Here is a 21,597-nt window from a genome sequence, read left to right on the forward strand (position 1 = left end):
GACAAGTTGAGGAGCTTTCAAGGACTTTGGGTGGATGGCTTGGGACAAAGAGACAGAAAGTGGGCTGTGTGGTTTGTTCTGGGTGGGCCTCAAACTCCGCCCCCACAATGAAATGATCTGAGAAGAATTACTGGAGGGGAGGGGGCCCTTGTACTTTTGAGTTTCTGACAGGCAGTTTTGAACAATGGCTCCAGTCCAGCAAACACTTGTGTAAATTATTTTTAGGTAGTCTCCTGAAAGTCATTGGACCAGCAGGATCAGGACCAATGGCTATTAAAAGAAAGAAGCTAACAATATTGGCCAACAGGGCCAGTCCCAGGTGTGCTGTCACCCAGAGTGGAAAATGTTTTCCCCAAATGGCTGCGAAAACCCCCCACCAATCTCCTTCCCCCATTTGTCTCCCATAATGATGGGAATTTGCTACCCCCAGAGGTTGGCATCCACAACAGATGCTCTGAGCTCCTTCCCCGGAGTCTGGCCTCTCCCTGTCTCTGAATCATCATGTTATGATATGGATCATTCTGTAATTGACAACTATTAACAGGTTAGTTGGTAATAGGGCTGTGAAAGATACAAGGAATTTGAGAAATTCATAACATGAGGTTTTGGAGGGGTTTTTGATTCATGAAATGGGTGCAATTTTGCAAAGAAATAACAATTTTTTTTTCTTGAAAGAAGCACTGTTTTTGAATAATATTTGCCAGTTGCAACTGACACACTATATACTGGATTTTATTAGATATTTCAAATAAAAAGCTGATTTTAGAAAAAAAAGTATGTTTGTTTTCTTGGGCGGCATTATAGATGGCCTTGATTCTTGTGAATAGCAGGAAATGTTTTTTTCCCCCTAAGGATATGAAATGAAGCTTCTAAAATCATTTGTATTTTGTTAGCTAGCACTATAGGTTTGATTCTCCACACAATATACACCAGGGCAAAAAAGGTGTAAAATTTTATCTATCTTAGGTACTTATATGGCCCCCTTAACCGTAATATCTGAGCACCTCACAGTCTTTAATGTATTTATCTTCACAACACCTCTGTGGGAAAGGGAAGTGCTGTTATCCCCCCATTTTACAGATGGGTTATTGAGGCACAGAGAGACTTAGACCTGGATCCACAAAGGGCTTAGGCACCTAAATCCCACTTTCAGGTGTGATCCACAAAACTCCTGTGTAGCTGCCACCTAAACCTGTAGGTGCCTAAACTAACATGGCACATAAGTTCTGTCTGAAAAAGTTCCCTAGGCACCTATGTTTCTGCCTCAGGGCATTCTCATTGCTGCCTCACTCTGGGCACTTGGAGACCTATATCCACCTAAGCCCCAAAGTGATCTATGAAGCAGGAAAAGATGGGCTGATGATAGGATCCCACATCGCAGATGAGTATCCTAATCACAGGGCTAACGGTTCCTCCTCTGCTACTGCCATTGCTACCACCTGCCATTTTGTATGGAGCAAGACAGCTGCCTAACTCTTAATCACAAGAAACACCTTAGGCATCAAACTGCTTGACTCCAGCAGAGGGGTTCCCAGTTGTGGCTCGGAAGCTGAAATATTGCCTCCTTGCAGCCTGGAGATAGACACTGAACTCTGAGAGGGACTGGGGTTAGAACACACTCCTCTCCCGGGCATCTCCCATTGGCTATCTTAGGCAGTTTGCTGCCTAGCCTGCTGGCTTTTGTGGATTGTGTTTTAAAGCAACTGTTTCTCCCCATTCATTGTATAGGGAGCTAGGCAACTAGCTTAGGGTTTGTGGATCCCCTTGTTGTTCAAGTGATTTTCTAGGTGCCTAAAAGGGCAATATCCAAGTCCCTTTGTGGGTTTGGGTCTTAGTGACTTCCCCAAGGTCACGTAGGAAGTCTGTGGCTAAGTAGGGACTTAAACCCAGGTCTCCCAAGTCCTGGCTGCTAACCATTTGATCATCATTCCTCTCCAAAATATTGTCACTGGTATACGTGGAGAAGTTTGACTTTGCAGTAAATGACCACACAAGGTGTGCAGCAATGGAGAATCAGATCATATGATATCAGTCCTATTAATGCAATTTTCAGGGGAATACTTGTGGAAATGAACTACAGTGAATCAAAATGACAGTTGTTACCATTGGCTGTAGATCTGTTTGCAGTTATGTAGATAGATAAATAGAAGTGGTTTAAGTTTTCACTAACACCAAAGTTTCAGGCTTAAATAACGTGCAATTGACTCTTACAAAATTACGTTTAATGCCAAGCAGGAGTCAGCTTCAAAAACTGAGTTTAAAATAATTATTGATTTCCAAGTAATCACAGATCTGTCAAACATGAAAATGATATTTGTGTATATGCCATAAATTATCTTTTAAGCAAATATTACGTTCAGCTGGACTCTGTGTAAATTTAAACCACTATACATAGGTCCACAGAATATCTGTATGAGGAGGCTCTAAAGGGAGGAAAACTCTTTGATATTCCCGTGACTGATATGGCAATTTCCTTCAATATCTTTGGAAGACCTTATTTTATTAAGTTTATGTATTAAGTTGGGCAAAGATTGTATGTAACTTCCCTTGGGGAGAGAGATGACATGTGAAATCTGGGAAGTTTAAAGGGGTTCAAAAGACTGTATTGAATTGTGCCAGATAAACATGGACTTGTGGGGACGGTAAGAGTTAAGTGGATTCCATGGAGAATTCCTAGAGAGTACCTAATGCAAAGTCCACATCTCCCGTTATACAAAAACCCAGCCTTTTGAATCTGTGCCCTGAGGAGAGGGTCGTTGTTTGCTGATTACCTGTTACAGAAGGTCAAGATCAAAGACCCAAGCTGTATAAATGACTGATCTGCTCAGACTTCATTCTGGTCCTAGAGCTAAGATGGATGAATGTGTAATCATGGGGAAAACCCAGTTGTGAGTTTTGAAGGACTAAAACCTACCAGAGCCCTAGGTTGGAGCTGGGGGTGACCTCTGGTAAACTTTTTAGCATGCATGTAGGTTCTTTTATTGTTTTAATATGCTTCTCTGTAATGCTTTTTACCTTAAGAATAAATATGCTTGCTTCAAAGGAGCTGTATGGTGACTTACATCTGCAGACAATACACTGGTCAGAGCCCTCAAAGAGAAAGCAAATTGCAGGTGCTCGCCTTTTAGGGTGTCTGGCTTGTTGGGGATATCACAATGGAAGGCAGGGAGTTGGGCAGTCTTAAGATTCCTAATTAGGAGGGAGTGAGATGCTTGTCTCCGGCCAAGAGAGGTGATGGCTGAGGAGCCGGAAGCCTTAAGTGGGTGCCCTTGGTTGACTACAGAGTGGGAAGACGGGTTCAGTTGCTCTAAAACTGACTGTTTGCTTTCAGAGTTTTTCCCAAATTGTTTCACCGGGAGGATGGGTTTGATCTCCCCTGGCCTTCTGGGGTGGCAGGGTTATAGAAATTTTGGTGGTGCCCAGAACCCGCCCCTGCCCAAACTCTGCCCCCCATACTCTGCCCCCCACCTGCCCAAGGCTCTGGGAGGGACTTTGGGTGGGGAGGAGGTGGTATGGGGTGCAGGCCCTGGGCTGGGGAAGGGGACTGGGGAAGGGGACTGGGGTGCAGGCGGGGTCTGGGGTGCAGGCTCTGGGAGGGAGTTTGGGGACGGGAGGGGGTTCAGAGGTAGGGGGTGCAGTTCTGGGAGGAGTTTAGGGATGGGAGGGGGTGTGGATGAAGGCGTGCAGGGGTGAGGGCTGTGGGGTGAGGCTGGGGATGAGGGGTTCACAGTGCAGGAGGGGGCTCAGGTCTGGGACTCAGGGCTGGGGTGTTGGGGGCACAGGCTCTGGGGTGGGGCAGGGCCAGGGATAAGGAGCTTGGGGTGCAGACAGGCTGCCCCAGGGCTAGGGTAAGAGAGAACTCCACCACTCCGCTCCCTGCCGGCAGCAGCGAGCTCCGGGTGGGGGACCCCTCCTCTTCCTCCCCCCCCCAACACAGTCACTCTGCACCACTGTCACTGCACATGGTCCTAGGGCCCCTCTCAGGTCCAGGAAGCCCCTCGCCTCCCCTATGGTGTCCCCTGTGGTGGGTACCGGGGGGGAGGGGCTGCCGTCATGTGTGGCCTCCCTTGCTGCTGCCCCTCACCATAGCCTCACTTGGGGTGGGGGATGGGGCTGCGCTTTGCTCAGCGTGGGGCAGGAGTGGTGGCTGCAGGGGAAGTGGGGGGGTCAGATTATAGGTCAAACACTCACCAAAGCCCCAGAAGCTGCTCAGGTGAGTGAGGTCCACTGTAGATGATCAGGTCTCCCGCCGGAAGTCCCCTCGGCATCTCCTCCTGGTGGGTGCCGGGGGAGGGGATGGGAGGGCTGCCAAGCACGTGTGTGCCGCCTCCTCCCCCTCCTGAGTGCTCAGCCTGCTGCCAGCGTCTCTTCTTGCCACAGGCGGCAGCAGCTGGCAGCACGTGCAGGCAGGCAGGCGAGGGAGAGGCGCCCGCCGCTTTCATGCTGGCAGGGACGCTCCGGGCCAGGGGGCAGGTCGGGGGTCGGGAGGCAGATGAGGGCCGGGGTCTGCTCCAGGTAGGGCCGGGGGAGAGACCAAGCTCCAAATATTGGTGGAGCAGGGCCCCCGGGTCTGAATATTCCTGGAGCATGGGCACCACGAGCACATACAGAGGGGGAGATCCACACTGGAAAGATAGGATGGGGCAAATGGAATTGTGGTGGAATAGCATTGGTTATTCACATTGCTAACAAAACAGTTCATGATCATTATTACTGTTTGCTATCAAATTAATAGGAATCAGTTATTGCTCAATTTCCATTAGCGCTAATTTATTTTGTATCTAATCTGCCACCTGAAGCCAATGCCATAATATAGGTTTCCATTGAAATTCCAATTTTCAATAAACATTACACTGTGAAGCTTTCAAAACTTGGTATCAGGCTGTCAAGGAAATATTGTGAGTAAATGTGACAAAATGTGGTTCAGCTGTTTAACATTGGAAGAATTAAAAAAAAGTGAAGACTTTTTGTACTACTAAGTTGTGCTAAATCCTTTAATAGGGCATTGCTTTAGTCCTCGTCAAGATTTAATTAATTTGACCAGTTTGAAAAAAAATCTTATCTCCTGTACATAAACTGAGTTACCTAATGTCCCAGTTGTTGGCTTCAGAATTGTTGGACAAACTGAATTTCAAAAGAACTACTGCATGAATGTGTGCATTTGTGATAACTGTTTTTTCTCTGACGTTCAAAACTATTTACGGTGTGTCAATAGAAGGAAATGTCATTAGTGCTGATGTTTTGTCATGGTGGGTCACAAATTCCACATCATGGGAGCTCATGTTTTTTGTCATGGTAGGTCATAGCCTCCATTTCTGCTTTTATTTACGTTGGGGAGTCTGTGTGACTTCTTCCTGTTGCTCTGCCTCCTTGCGGAGGTGCAGATACTTGTTTCTCCCTTCCAACTACAAAAGACAGAAGTTACAAAACAACATTCTTCAAAACAAAAATCCACAGCTAGGCTAACCATCTGCAATTTAATCAGAACTTGCCATGACTCGCTTGTGATTTTGTTTTTCTTTTTTTGCACCCCCCCAAAAAAATCATCCATTGTAAAACAGCTTTAATCATTTCCATTTTATTTTCTGTGGCGTCTTTATAGGTGTCAGGTTTCAGTGATTCTTGTGAGTTGACACTTTTTTTTCTTAATTATTTGAAATGTTTTTCTTAGGAATTTGACAAGCACACAGGGGCTGAGAGAACCCTGAAATCATCAATGTAGGTCATATATATACCCACTACAGAACTTGGAAATTGAACTCATAGTCACTCTTGCCCAGTTGTCCCTTCATTAGCTTGTTAGCTGTTGCACTTATATGTTATGATAGAAGCCTTGGGGAAAAACCCACAAAGAATATCAGGATTATTCAACCAGTTATGGGCTATATCACCATCTTCATTACATTATTGATAGACTATCTGGGTAAGCTTTAATGCCTGAGTCTTGTGTCCTTTCTCCATCTAGCCCAATTTTCGTTTTCATTTTTTTCACATGATCATTGCTTTATATATTTAATAGCCAACCAAACCAAAATAAATGCCTGGTTTAATTGTGAGATGGATAAACTTTGTGAGATGAGGCTCATGCACTTCAGGATTATGGGAAAGTGAAATGGGATGACTCTCTTCTAACTTAGAAAAAGTTGTTTGTATTTCTATACTGAGAGCTAATGGAAATTATTCTTCAGCTCTGTAGCAACAGCTACTTCTGTATCTAAATGATCTTGGTTTAAATTTCACCTGGTAGTATTCTTTACTAGTAAAGAAGCTTCAAAGTTAAAAGTAAAGAAGCTTAAATTTTCAGGTGGCTGTAGTGTTGAAGATATGTAAGGTTTAGTCTTTTTTTCACTGTCACACAGAGTGCTTATGGACAAAAGACACACTGCAAAATTCACTATTGCCTTACTCCACTTCTATGTTGGCATAACTCCATCAATTCTGATAGTTACACTTGAATATGACTGGAATAATTCTGTGGTGAATTGGGCCTATTACTTTTTGAATATTTTTTGGTGAAATAAAGTACCGTAAATGCTACTGCTTTGTAACACAGTTCAGCTTTTTTCATTTTTAGTCAGAGTACTCTGCTTTTGAATACATTTGAGTCCAGCAAAAAATAAATTGGATAACATTAAAAACCAAAATCGGTTACCATTTTGAATGTGGATACGTGATTTTAGAAGAAACTATACATTTGTTGGCAAAACACCTTTTAGTTCTGATTTTTTTTAAAAAAAAAATACCTTAACAGCTGCATGTCACCTGACATCATTTAGTGTATTAGTGCAAGTTTTCTTTAAACTACACTTTGTTACTTTCAAATTATGAATTCCTTTTCTTGTGCTCTCCTCTGCCACACTGAAACTCCGGCACGTGTATCTGAATTCAAGAGCTTAGAATTGCTTTCTTACAAATAATACTATACCTTTTCATCAAGCTTTGCTTGAAGGTAAACAGTGTTATTTAAAGTTACTATTTTAGCAGCCTGTCAAGGTTCCTCCCCCACTCTGAACGCTAGGGTACAGATGTGGGGACTTGCATGAAAAATCTCCTAAGCTTATCTTTACCAGCTTAGGTCAAAACTTCCCCAAGGTACAAAATATTCCACCCTTTGTCCTTGGATTGGCCGCTACCACCACCAAACAAATACTGGTTACTGGGGAAGAGCTGTTTGGAAACGTCTTTCCCCCCAAAATACTTCCCAAAACCTTGCACCCCACTTCCTGGACAAGGTTTGGTAAAAAGCCTCACCAATTTGCCTAGGTGACTATAGACCCAGACCCTTGGATCTTAAGAACAATGAACAATCCTCCCAACACTTGCACCCCCCCTTTCCTGGGAAATGTTGGATAAAAAGCCTCACCAATTTGCATAGGTGACCACAGACCCAAACCCTTAGATCTGAGAACAATGAAAAAGCATTCAGTTTTCTTACAAGAAGACTTTTAGTAGAAATAGAAGTAAATAGAAGTAAAGAAATCACCTCTGTAAAATCAGGATGGTAGATACCTTACAGGGTAATTAGATTCAAAACATAGAGAACCCCTCTAGGCAAAACCTTAAATTACAAAAAAGATATACAGACAGAAATAGTTATTCTATTCAGCACAATTCTTTTCTCAGCCATTTAAAGAAATCATAATCTAACACATACCTAGCTAGATTACTTACTAAAAGTTCTAAGATTCCATTCCTGGTCTATCCCCGGCAGAAACAGCATATAGACAGACAGAGACCCTTTGTTTCTCTCCCTCCTCCCAGCTTTTGAAAGTATCTTGTCTCCTCATTGGTCATTTTGGTCAGGTGCCAGCGAGGTTACCTTTACTTCTTATCCCTTTACAGGTGAGAGGAGCTTTCCCCTGGCCAGGAGGGATTTCAAAGGGGTTTACCCTTCCCTTTATATTTATGACACAGCCTAACCTCATGTCCTGTCTACAATGAGAATTTTTAGCATTTCTCCCACTGATGCATTGGGGTTAGACCTGTTGTGGGAGAATTGCTATAAATTTTCTGTATAATCTGAAATCCAGATCCACCTGTACTAGCTGCTTAATAAAGATATGGAAGTATATTGGCCACAGAGTTTAGTGTCAAAGGGAAAAAATGGGAATATGCTGGAGCTGTTTTTCAACTTCATTATGCCAAGTAATGGGGACTAATCCAGAGAAGCAAAAGTGCAGAATAAAGCAGATTGCACCTTTAGAGCTTCAGTTGTTGCATTGTTATTTCTATGAAACATTATACGTTCAGTATTGTGATGTAAAGCCCTAAAGGCTTCCACCCAGGTCAGTGATGTAAATTTATTGTGACACTAGCCTGAGAGGAAAAAGCTGAATACTTAAAAACAAAAACAGAGCAACTGAAAAACAAAGCAGTATCTCTAAATTGTTAATTACCATAATTGTCCAAGGAAAGTTATAGGACTAAATGGTAATTAAAGCAGTTAATTACAGCATCTGTAATTAAGCTTGCAAAAACTTTAACATTTGAAAATTCTGAGGTAGAAGGTAATTGAACTTTGGATGGAATATGGCTGAGAAGACGACAAAATCTGAAGTGGGTTTGTGAATTCAGCCAGTTAAAATTGGCTCTTTCTGTATGCCCTTTTCAAAAGTAATACTGTAATTAAGGAGATCTTTATTTTTTCATGGTATATTTCCTCCTCAATTCTCAGTGTTTTTACAGTTTTTCCTCAGAATTGAGTTATTGTCTGACAAAGCCTCCCTGTCATTCACCCATCTAAAGCTTCTCAAGAAGCAAAAAGTGTTGATCTCCTCAAGAGAAGGGCCTGTAAATTTTAAATGGTAAATATTATTTTTTACCTTCTGAGCAATAGTTGTCATATGGAGCACAAAATACACAGCCAGATTATAAAACTTGTACCACTGAGAGAAAACCGCAGCCAAGGTCCTCTCTATTTCTAGTCTTCAGTGGCAGTACTCACAGAGTGAGATATTAGGTGTGTAAGGTAACAGAGTCTGGATATGCATATGCAAAAACTGTGTTAAGCTTGATCTGAATATTATAACAGATAGACTTCCTGACATTTTTGTATTTTATATTTTACGCTTAACTTTGCATCAAGAGCCTGCACAAGGACCCTGTTTTGAGGCCCAAATGGGACTTCATTGGTGCAGACTTTGTACAAGACCATACAGCTGGATGGAAAAATTAAGGCTCGTAACGGAAAGAATCTTTTCAAATATAGGAAGGTTTTGCTATAACTCAATAGAGTAATATTACCCCCTTTTCATACTTCTAACATAGCGGAAATTACTTCTCAAATAAAAAGTTGAATACAAATTCCCTGAAAGTGAACTGATCATTTTGAATGGGATTTACCCCTGCATAGTAGGGCTGGTTGAAAATTTCCCATTTTTTTGACAAAATGATTTTTTTTAAATGGTGTCTGTTTTCTATGTTAAATTTAGATATTTTTTTCAAAAATGCCCCAAACCCAAAAAGTTTGTGGCCAAAATATGTAGGTTTATTTTATATTTTATTCAAAAATCAACATTTGCTACAGAAGAACATTTTCCACAAAGGAAAAAACCTTATTTTTTCCATCCAGCTGTATGCTGCTGTGGTCTAGCACAAAGCCTTTGCACCACTCAAGTTTCATTTGGGCCTCAAAATAGGGTCCTTGTGCTGGCCCTTCAAACAGGGATGAATCTCACCCTTTATGAAACTGAAGTGAGTTTGTTGCCTACAGATGTATGTTAGTTTTTACTTCACTAGTAAGCATTCTTTTTTCCTCTAGAATCTATGAGGGTATGTTTGTTATTAATGCCTAAAAAATGTGTGTACAGCAAAAAGTTGTTAGCCTGGTTTTAGGCAAAAAGCAATGCCCATCCCCCTGTCTTCCAAGTCATGGTGGGGAGCAAAGAGGTGGAAGTTGGCCTAAAGGGAGGCAAAAGTAGTGGAGGGGGAGATGGTTACAGACCACATTTCCCCCACCTTTCTGTGACTCACAGGAGCCCATGTAAGTCCCTCAGCATGGATGCCTCAGGGATGGGAATCCATGGATGTGGGGATAATCTTTGGACAGAGAAACAAAGGTCAGGATAGCCACGCTACGCTACGTGCGCCTGTGGAAATACATGTAAGAGATAATCTTGGCCAGCTCTAGCTTCCTCAGAACTGGGTTGTAGAGAGCAGGCATAGGGATCAAAGCCAGTGTACTATATTACTGAGGCTGTGAGTTACATGGAGCTCTCCTGCATTCCTGGACCCATGGGATAAGATTTGAGATCTCTGTGGATCTGGTGAAGCTATGCAGTTTCTGGCCAAACATTTTGCCATGAGAGAGGTCTTTTTTGGTAACTACAATTTTAGTTTCACAAATTTTCCCACCGTCTTCTCCCCCGTATTTTTCCAGGCTCAGGGAACATTTAGTCCAGTGTCCTGTGTTATGAGAAAAAGTACTGGGAAACAGTACTTCAATATTTACAGTAACTCCACTAAACAATTGGTAGAATTGCCTCAAATCTCCTGGAGGTTGAATGAAAACATCTGACTTCCAGCTACTTGTCCTCTACAGTCTTTGGCTTGTGAAGATTAGAAGCTTGTCAGGCTTTGGGGAAAGAGAAATTGACTTTTTTTTTTTTCACTTGTATGGAATCAGGACTTACTGTCAGGCTAATAGCTAATGGTATGCAACATAAAGTGTTTGGTCTTCAGGTGGTAGAGGGCAGAAGAGTTGGAAGTGGAGAAATCCATCCCCAAGCCTTGTCTGCTCTTCAGTGCTGTGGCCTCAGTTTTGGCTGCTATTCCACTCCTGCTACTCAAGTTGCAGAAATTGTTGGTGACCATTGGATTAGTACAAATATTCCCATTGCAACATAGCATACTGATTTGTGAAGTGCCAACATGGGGTGGGGTGGGCTCTCCACACAACATGGTGAGTGTCCAGGTAACCATCTGCCTGCTGTCCTATGCACATCCCTGTGTGTGACATTGGCAGTGCATAGAGCCTTGAACTGGTCCTCTGCACTGTGAGTAAAGTCTTCCCACAGAGAATTAAATGATGAAGCCAAATAAAAGTTGGCTTATTTCTACCCCTGCAGAACTTACCTCAGCTTGAGTTTGGAAGCTGGGCCCAAATGTTTAGCATTTATTCAAAGAGAGCTGTGATGAATTATTCATCAGTAAAATAAGTTACAGGACTTACACTACTTTCTCTGAGTGCTCATCACTCCGGCAAATATCACATTATAACAAGGAGGCAGATGTGTTCCCAAGGCTCAGATGAGTCTGCTTTGAATAATTGCTTTTTCTTATGGGTCTTGCCTAAAACTGTTCCTTTGGTTTCACAGAAGTGTTTGACAGTTAGCTGCAGAGTAACATTATTAATAGCTTTGAAACTAAACTGAAGCAGGACTAATTTAGTAGGCTGAATTGCCTTAAGACTCAGTAAGAAAAATTAAGATGTGACACCAGGAGCATTGGTACTTTAAACAACAAAACAAAACAACTGACAGTTTGTAAATAAATATCCAGGACCCAGTTCTGCCCTCATCTACATGGATGCAACTCCCAGTGAGGCCCCTGCTTCGAAAAGGAGGTTTGTAAAGGTCTTTTGTTATTCTCAACAGATTATCAACCACATATAAATTAAAGGGAGGGTGAGGGACTTTCTCTCCACACATACTTTTGACTGCCCTTGAAGATTCAGTAAAAAGGTAGTTTAACTTCTCACTGCTCCCAACTTACCTTATTTTAAATCAGTTTACATAGATTATGTTTGTGTATTACTTCAGAGAGTTAATACTATATAATAAAAGGCCAATCTGAATATAAAGGACCAACTGGGACAAATCTGAACAAGTCAGTAAATGAGGAATTTTGGTTTGATCTAGTCACAAAAAAGCTGGGTTACAGGACGTGATTAATAAATATTCAACCTGCTCAGCGTCAGTGCTGCACGTGGATGGGCACTCACAATATTTGAAGTGTTTGGAATGTTTCCATCTCTCCTCCAGATGCAAAGGCTGCCACAATCTGTCAGCCATGGACAGATGAGACAGATAATTTATTCCCCCATCCTTCCCCAAACTCTATCTTTCCATGTCTAGCCTTCATAATAAAGATTGTCAAGTAAGGGGAGAGAGTTGCTCAGACTTGACTCAATTTGAAACTTTGCTCTAGAGATACTGACTTACATCTAATGTCTTCACTCACACAGGCGTCAAGTACAACAACTTTTTACTAGAAAAAGAATGAAATCCCTATCATGATTTTACCCCAGTGTCCAGTCACTGAGAAAACAGGCCCAACAATTCTAACCATGTAATATAAAATATTACAGCAAGTGGCAGGATACAAATTTGATAGCTAATGCAACATGTATAAATGTACAGTATTGGAATCCAGCTGTGAGACCATGATCTCAAATACAAATCAACAGGGAGTATTCATTAGATCAGAAATCAGCACCAGAAGATTTCTGTAATACTGAAAGTATGCTCTTCTACTTTACTGGAGGTATTGTGCTGAATAATATTTTGACTAATACCGAGTATATAGACAATACATCTTTCTGATGAATGAGTACCTGTAAAATTTACAATACAAATTCAAGGTATCAGTTTAAGGCTCTTTTTTTGTAGAGTCCATCTCTGCATTTATACAAAGCATTAGTCTGCTTTAGGAAGTGTTTACCATTCGCTACCATATAGTGGTATCTAAGAACACAGTTTCCCCTTCTGTTTAGACGAGGAAAGCATTCTGTAAATGTGTGGTGTCTTTTGGCAAATGCTGACTTTTTTTGCTGGAGACCACTGTGTTTCAATAATTGCAGACTTGCATATGTGCCCAAATATTTCAGTCCTCTGTATAACAATATAGAGGACCAGATTTGTAGGAAAGAGCAACACAAGGAATATCACGTTACATACCATCCATTCCCCTCAGGCTGCACGTTTTGGGGGGAAAGTTATCCTTTTTGATCTTCTGTTGCAGTGGTTCCTATGCTGTGGTAGGTAGAATACTTACTGGGGGTCCACCAAGAGTTGGCTGGTCTCAATGTGCTGACTCTTTTTTTTTTTTTTTTTTTGGCTCAAGTTCAGAAACAGAAAAGATGGAAAAGGGCAATGAAATGAATAAACAAATGGATTAACTTTAGTCAAAAAGGACAAAGCATTTATCACACTAAAGGCCGCCAAAATACTTACCTAATATTATTTTTCCAGTCTAAGTGCTGAAGTTGCCATGGGGACATTATATGATTATGGATAGGGTAGGAATTGGTCCAGGTGATTGCAAATGGGCAAGGAGGTTGACCACGAGAGACACTCATGATGATGTGGCTCAATCCCTGCTCTATTCCATGTTCTGCACAGAACACCATGTAACTGTATGGATGGAAGAGGGGAAACTTGCCCTTAACCTCAGAGAGGTTAGAATTAGCTATAGAGCTTGACAAATTTGCCAGAAGAATGTTTTTAAGGCTCTGATTTTCCCCTACTTTGCATCTTCCGTAGACTGTTTCCATCTGTGTGAACTGTGTATAAAATGCTGCTATTCTGATTTGCACATATATATAATTGTGTACGCAAGATGCAATGCAGTGATGAATAGGACCCTTAATATATTTTGTTTATGGACACACTAGAAATAGTGGAGGCAGACATTTCGATTTGTGTATATGCAGACAGATATTTTTAAAGGAACCTAGTGAAATTAGGTACCTGATTTGCATGGGATTTCAATGTGTAACTCCCTTAGGCTCCTTTGAAAATACCAGCCTGAAATCACATCTGTATGGCTCAAGGACTAATCTTCTAATGCACAGCAGTGATTTCTTCTCTTGAATACTTAGTACAGCTTCTCAATTTGGAACTGGGCAGAACCTCAGTTGAAAATCATCTTGAAGCTTTTTGGACAATTGTCATTTCTGAATTACCTGGCATGTATAGCTAGGTTTCACATATTCCTCTCATCAATGAATAGTTCCTGCTCTTGATCTCCTCTGACTTTCAGATATCTGATAACTGAGGGGTATTAGGCAACCTGGGATTTCTAAATAGGCTCTTGAGCCACAAGAAATTTAGCAGCCAAACGTTCAGGACAATTCACCCTGGCCTGCCATAGGGGAAAGGGAGTAATGAGGGAGTGTCTACAGAAAAGAACAGAGGCCTTTTACCTTATTCTTGTCATACATTAAATATTTGAGAAATATGTCCTTTCCTCACTGCTACAAAGGCCAGGTGTTCGTAACCTAAAACATAATAGTATCTTGGAAACTATGGCACATCTTAATTTCATGGGAGCACTCATTAATAAATAATGTTTAAATAGAGTATTTTAAAAGAAGTCCCACCATATTTGAGACTAGTCTCCTATTCAGCAAAAAGTCAGAGGCAGTGCCATACCAAAAGATATAAATGTACTTACAGCAAACTCTGAAACATGTAGCAGCTACTGGAGGAGAAACACATTGGCCGATAAAATAAAGTTATATAAGGTATGCATATTAAGGGAGAAAATATGGCAGTATGATTTGACACAATTTTCCAGGTTTTAATATGTTTTATAAATACTAAGGAAGATGGAGTTACTTGTGGATTTAAGCCAGCTTTTTCTTTTTATGATTACAAATAGAAGGTAGCATCAGAGGAAATAGAACTAATAAGTGAAAGGTAAACCATTATCTGGGGTATATTCAGTGTAGCTCTGGGATAGTTACCTTTGTGTCTTCCTCTCTCCGGCCCTGCATGAATGCAGTGACATGGTAGCCATAAAGGTTTCAGCTATATGATTCCAGGAGTAATAAAGCATTTTAGTAAATTCAAAGTCAAATTGATTTTGAAGTTCTGATTTTGCTTCCTTTTGCATTTCATGTTGTGTGCATCTTACTAGTCCACTTTTTGTTAAATCACAAGCCCAATATTTGTAATAGATATGGTGTATTACAAATACCTGGTTGAGAGTTTCTCACACTAGTTCCACTGAACTAGGTGGTTGCGTCTACCTCTGCAGAAAGTAGGGATATTGCAAGTGGGAATTGTCATGTTATATGCGCTTTCTCTGCCCAAGAACACTTGCTAATTTCATAAGGTTACTAATTAACAATATTTCTTTTGCCTACACATGCCTGTGTTTTTTTATTTCCTTTTTTCAGGAAAAATAAGGGAATACCTTTAGATTTGGATTTATGATTTACACATCAGACTCCCCACAACTCTTCTTGTAGTTTTAGAATATTCTGTATGAGTTGTGGCTGTTCAGATAAGGATGTTTACTGGTTCAGAATAGCAGGTCAGGGTTGGATTGCACTGGCAAAACTGAGGAAGTTTCCCAGTGCTTGTTCTTACTGTGCCTGGCTCAGCTCAGTGCCTTCAGCTCCTCACTTTATTGAGTGCTAATGTTGCCAAGAGTGCTATGTGGTACATTGCAGGCACCACATAGTTGTTGTTGTTTTTTATGAAGGATGATGTCCTAGGAATGTTTTTATGTTTATGTGCTTGGGACAGTATTTTCCATAGCTCCTCTTCTGTATGCAGATCATCCGAATGAAATCCTGGTCCTGTTGAAATCAGTGGCACTTCAATAGGGCCAGGATTTCACCCCAGGTGTGTAGTTCCTGCCCGTGATCTTAAATCAGCATGGTTCTGCCCTGGCTGAAATCCACAAGGTACCCCCATCTTCACTAGTATTTGTAAACAAACATAGAAGGCCAGTGTGAGAGTTTTGTCAAAGGCCTGATCTCCCATCTCTACCTCTCCCCGTTGTAGGGAAGTTCTGTCAACTTCCAAGATCCACTTCTTCAGTCATTGGTTTGTATAAATGATACTAGGATTCAGTCAACAGAAACTTTGCAACTTGTACAGAAATGAATTTTATTTTGATACTAAAACTATGTATCAAATCACTCACCAGCAGTTTGGTTCATTCAGTAGCTGCATTTAGCAAAATTTCTTGTAAGGATTTGGGAGGAAATTTTAAAGGGATACCATTAAATTAAAACTCACACATCTGCCTGAAAAAATATTTAATTGCTAATTTTACAATATCTGTAAATGGAAATCTCTTTTTTTCAGTTCATTTACTTTTTTCATATTTGTAGAACTAGTTTTGTTGTTTGCTCTATACAGTCCGGTAGGTCCCGATTTTTACAAGCAGCTCTTTGCAGTTGGACCCCTGAAAGAGAGCCCCATTGAAGGTCCATGTGGACACAGAGCTGCTTGTAGGATCAGGGCCTGTTTGAGTTTCCTCTGTTTGCATGGGGCTTTGCAGAGGGGTTGGAGGGAGACACACACACACACCTCTATAACAACTGAAAGTGGCAGAGGCAGGTGTAGTAACAAACTACTTTTAACTCATTTTTTATTCTGATTGGATTATAAGAGGACATTTAATTGTCATTCAAGCATAATGTGCACATAAGATTATCTCCATAAAGTGTAGTATTTGCAAAGTAATTACAATAGAACAGATTATTGGAACATACTGATTATTTTAAATGTACAGCTACATTTTGCAGCGATACAACAAAACTGCTGCTGCACCAGAAGATGTAATATTGCAACTGCATGATTTACAGTTTTATGCCTATAAAATTTTCATGTCCTTAAAATTCCATCTTATCTGCAGTACTGATAGTTACAAACCACTCGATAATTTGCACATACAATTTTAACGTACTTGATATACTCATACTTTTAATCAGTATTTTTCTTCGCTAGAACAAACAACAATCCTAAAAATGTGTACAGAATATCTATAGAATAGTGGGATAGCAGTTAGTGACTCATGCACCTGGAAGTAGAACATCAAATTCCTCCCAAGATTAAACACCAGGGCATACTTCTATCAGCCCCTTCATAGGCATGGATTTCAGCAGACAGTCTGCCCCCTTTTGTTCATCAGATGTCAGTGAAGTAGTATAACTCACTGTTCCCTCTCTATGTATTTATGCTAATCAAGCCCATAATTATTCAACAGCCTTGTTACATGTTTTTCCCTTGGGAAGAATCTTTCTTATATTAATGTTCCTGGATATATCCTGCCCTTTCTGAACATGCTTGTTTTCTTGGCTCAAAACATGGCCATTCTTAGTGCTACTGAAGTACTGGCCTACTTCTACAGGCATGTTTGCCGCAGAAAGGCATTCTAATTTGGTCTGTATTGATCTTCATTTCTTCAGAACAAAATGCAAAACTGTTTATGAAAACTAATTTGCACTACAGTCATCTAATCATTAGGGCTTATATATACTAATGTAGCATGTCTGTTAAGGTTAATGAGCATTACTCTACACTCCCCTTGGTAAGGGCACATAGACCCTAAATGCTTTCTCTCAGTTCCTCTTCATTAATCTCGATATCATACAATTATAGTTGTTGACCACTCTTCCCCTTCAAATACTTTTATTAACAGATTTTATAAAACCAGCATTTTAGTGTTCTGTGCTTGGAAAACAGACTGATGTTCATTATGACAAAAATAATGTCTTTTTCCATTATAGGAGTACACAATAGATGTTTTCTTCCGTCAAAAATGGAAAGATGAGAGGTTAAAGTTTAAAGGCCCAATGAACATCCTTCGCCTGAACAACTTAATGGCTAGCAAGATCTGGACCCCAGACACATTCTTTCACAATGGGAAGAAGTCAGTAGCTCATAACATGACAATGCCAAACAAACTACTACGAATCCAGGATGATGGAACTCTCTTGTATACCATGAGGTATGTCTTTTTATCTGTTTGTATTCACAGTATTTATTTACATGGCTTTTCTAAGGAATGAATGCTTTATGGCTCATGCTTTATGCCTTAGTCCAACTGGAGAGATGGAGTCCACTTTCACAGTCAGTGCAATTCATTAAATATGTTCAAAGAAAATCATTTAAGAGTAAGTCAGAGGTTTCTGGAAATTGTTATGCAGTCGTTTTAAACAGGCCAGGACAAGTAACAGTATTGCAATAGAATATGGAAATAGGAAATTACACATCATTTTCAGTCTCCAAGTTACGCTTTTGCTTCACTTGTGGCCTCATGGATACAACTCTGGACTGGAACTCAGGAGACCTGTGTCTTAGTCTCATCTCTATCACTGCCCTGCTGGGTGACCCGAAAAGGGATCCTGGTTGCTCCGGTCAGCACCGCCAACTGGGACGTTAAGTCCGGTCAGTGGTGCTGAGGGTCTAAGGCAGGCTAGTTCCTACTTGGCACCGTGCTGCGCCCTGGAAGCAGCCAGCAGGTCTGGTTCCTCGGCGGTGGGGAGGCCACAGGGCTCCACACACTGCCCAAGCACCAGCTCCGCACTCCCATTGGCCAGGAACTGCAGCCAATGGGAGCTGGGAAGGCGGTGTCTGCAGGCAAGAGCAGCGTGTGGAGCCTCCTCCCCCCCCCCCCCCCCGTCCGCCCACCTGCCCCGACCTAGGAGCCGGACCTGCTGGCTGCTTCCAGGGCGCAATGCGGAGTCAGGACAGGCAGGAAGCCTGCTTTAGCCCCACTACACTGCTGACCAGGAGCCACCCAGGTAAGCCCAGGCCCCAACCCCGAGCCCCAACCCCCTACCTCAGCCCTGAGCCCCCCACAAACAGGAGCCCCCTTCTGCACCAAATCCCTCAGCCCCAACTCAGAGCCCATACTCCCTCCTGCACCCCAACCCCATTCCTCAACCTGCAGCCTCCTCCCACACTCTGAATCCCTTGGCCCCAGCCTGGAGCCTCCTCCTGCACCCTAACCCTTCATTCCTGACCCCACCAGAGCCTGTACCATCCTCCCATACCCCAACTCCCAGCTCAGAGCCCCCTCCTGCACCCTGAACCCCTCATTTCTGGCCCCACCCCGGAGCTTGCACCCCCAGTTAGAGCCCTAACCCCCTGCCCCAGCCCAGTGAAAGTGAGTGAGGGGGGGAAGAGCAAGCCACCAAGGGAGAGGGAATGTAGTGAGGGGGGGCAGGACCTTGGGGAAGGGGGCGGGTAGGGGGCGGGGCCTCAAAGAAAGGGTGGGGCTAGGGTGTTAAATTTTGTGCAGTTAGAAAGTTGGCTATCCTAGTTTAAAACCATTGTATAACAATTTCCAAAAATCTCTGACTTATTTTTAAATGATTTTCTTTGAACAAATTTAATGAATTGTACTGATTGTGAAAGTGGACTCCATCTCCCCAGGTACAGTAAGGCATAAATCATGAGCCATAAAGCAATCAGGTACATTGCAGTCTTCCCCATACAGCTCTGCCAGAGCACCTTAATCCTAATTTGCTGTACAGCTGCCAAGCAGTTACACTTCTGAGTCTTCATAAATAGACTGCTAATCATATTGAATTATGTGATGGTTTGAAGATGCATAGAAAAGTTTACTAGGAACTAAATTGAGGCTACCACCATTTATAGTATTTTCACTTGTGATCAAATCAATATTTGAATCCATGTTTGTATTAACTGACTGAAATGTCAACCGACCAGAAACTTGTCTCTAATCCTGTGCGGCAAATCAAAGAAAATGCTGTTTCCACCCAATTTGAAGAGATTAGAAAAAGAGGCAGCTAATGTAAACCGACAGATTATGCCAAATAAAACTAATCATGCAGTTGTGTACAATTATAAATCAACTAGTTAGAGATACGTTGCTCCTGAAGCTGTGAAATTCATGTCTTAAACTACTGTAATTTTATAAATTCAGAACTGGCTATTGTACATGTCTCAAATTACCATATGATTAATACAAGCCTTCTGCTTAACTTCTGACTATGAATTTTGAGAAAATAAAGCTAAAGGAAGCACTAAACCTATGTGATGGAAATTAAGGTGCATGCTTTAAAATAGACAGTTTTGTTTTTCAGTCTGTGATTACTAGTATTTATTCTTTTCATGACTTACTATAGCTAGAGATGGTCTGTATTGGGGACCTGTCCATTCATGCAGTTTAGTGTTGAATCAAAACTAATCCAGATTAAAACATTTGGAATAATTTATTTCAGATTTTTCAAATTACATTTGTCCTTGAGTTTGATGTAAGCATGGTGCTCAGGACATTCCATGTATTTATTGTTAACGTTTTGGCATTAGTGTGTGCACTGTAGTCAGCTGAGGAATGGGGAGAGCCATTTTTTCACTTTCCATTTAAGAAGTCAAAAAAAACCCCAAATGTTCAGAGGCTAGTGGAGCACATTCCTTGAGCAAATCCTGCTATGCTTTATGTGCTTTTGTAATACATTATTGGGAGCCATATAGCATGTGCCTCTGAATATTAAGAGAAGAAAATGACTATGCAGAACAACCTGCCGTTATATAATTTATGTTTTCATTTAAATGGCCTTTCCTCATAGTTTTGAGGTCAGCTGCAAGTTTTTGATGTGATAAATCAATGTCTTCTGAAGGACCACAAAAAAGTGAAGAAGCAAGAGGTGATTTAAATTTTAATTAGTTTAATATAACACTGCAACTTCATCTCCTTAATCAGCATGAACTCTGTTCATTTTTTGTGGAATTGATTTTCTTGTCTTGTTAACTGACTTAAACATATAGTTGTGTGTTGCCTTTTAGGCTTACAGTCCAAGCTGAATGTCCAATGCACTTGGAGGACTTTCCTATGGATGCTCATTCATGCCCATTGAAATTTGGCAGCTGTAAGTACATAGCTAGAAGTATAGCTGTTGGCTAATGAATATCTTGTGTGGTTCAACATCACTTTGTTTCACAAATTGTCATTGCCCAGGTTTATTAGGCACAGAAGGTTATACTGTATCATGTATTTTGACATGCTGAGATCTTTTTCAGTGATCTATCCAGTAAGGCATTTGAATAATTCCTGGACTCTGCTTTAACTAAAAATATTATAGGGCTAATTTACCACTGCACTGTTCCAGTTTTATGCTAGTGTAACTCTGTTATTTTCAGTCACACAGTGGTGAATCAAGACCTGTGTGTATGACATATAAATATTGTATTTATACAAAGTAAACTAAAGCCTTCTAAACAAAGATACATATTCAGAAATATATCTATGAAGTTTCTAAAGATTCTAACTGGCATACTTTAGAATGCAGTGCATTTTCTCTCTTAATGGTATGTGTTGTTTCATTCTTAGTCAGTGAAGGCTGCAGCAAATGACTTATTGAGATTAAAGTTACAGTATACATTTTGTAGTTTAATATGTAGGGTCTGATCCTGATCTCACACCACTTTTATACCAGCATAACTTTATGAACTTCAGTGGCATTACTCCTGCTATAAGTAAGATCAGAATCAGGCCCATATTTTATAGTAGCTGGGGCTTTTTAAATATTGTATCTCTCTCCTTGGTTTCTTGCATTTATTTTCCTTTAAGAGATAGCAGCAGATTCACTGCTGGGCACAAAACAGAAGGTGAATTTCAAGGGGTTGGTTACTGCTGTTTGATTCTCTGGCTGATTTCACACTGGCCTAATAGAGTACAAAGTAACCCCCACATTCCACCGGGTGGTAACTAAAGGGGTAATTTGGTTCATAAGCTAGGCAGTGTCAAAGCCCTGTACATGCCTCTGATGTGTCCCCTTCCCCAGGGGTGTATGGGGAAAAGACATAGGAATAGGCTGCACTAGGTCCATGCCCTCTGGGATCATCTCCATGCGGGAGAATCCCCGGTTGGAGAGATACAGGGAGTTTT

General features: G+C 41.2%; 1 protein-coding gene across 4 annotated transcripts in view; it reads left to right on the top strand.

The window, feature by feature from the left end:
• GABRA2 (gamma-aminobutyric acid type A receptor subunit alpha2) overlaps positions 1 to 21,597 on the top strand; it is an 84,976-nt gene that overhangs the window by 30,633 nt on the left and 32,746 nt on the right. For all 4 annotated transcript variants that reach the window (XM_048848425.2, XM_048848424.2, XM_048848422.2 and 1 more), the window contains 2 exons: positions 17,468 to 17,688; positions 20,496 to 20,578. In XM_048848425.2, coding sequence (XP_048704382.2) covers positions 17,468 to 17,688; positions 20,496 to 20,578 — 304 coding nt within the window. The remainder of the gene's footprint in view (positions 1 to 17,467; positions 17,689 to 20,495; positions 20,579 to 21,597) is intronic.

The sequence above is a fragment of the Caretta caretta genome, chromosome 4 (assembly GCF_965140235.1).
Source record: "Caretta caretta isolate rCarCar2 chromosome 4, rCarCar1.hap1, whole genome shotgun sequence".
In the NCBI taxonomy this organism is placed as follows: domain Eukaryota; kingdom Metazoa; phylum Chordata; order Testudines; family Cheloniidae; genus Caretta; species Caretta caretta.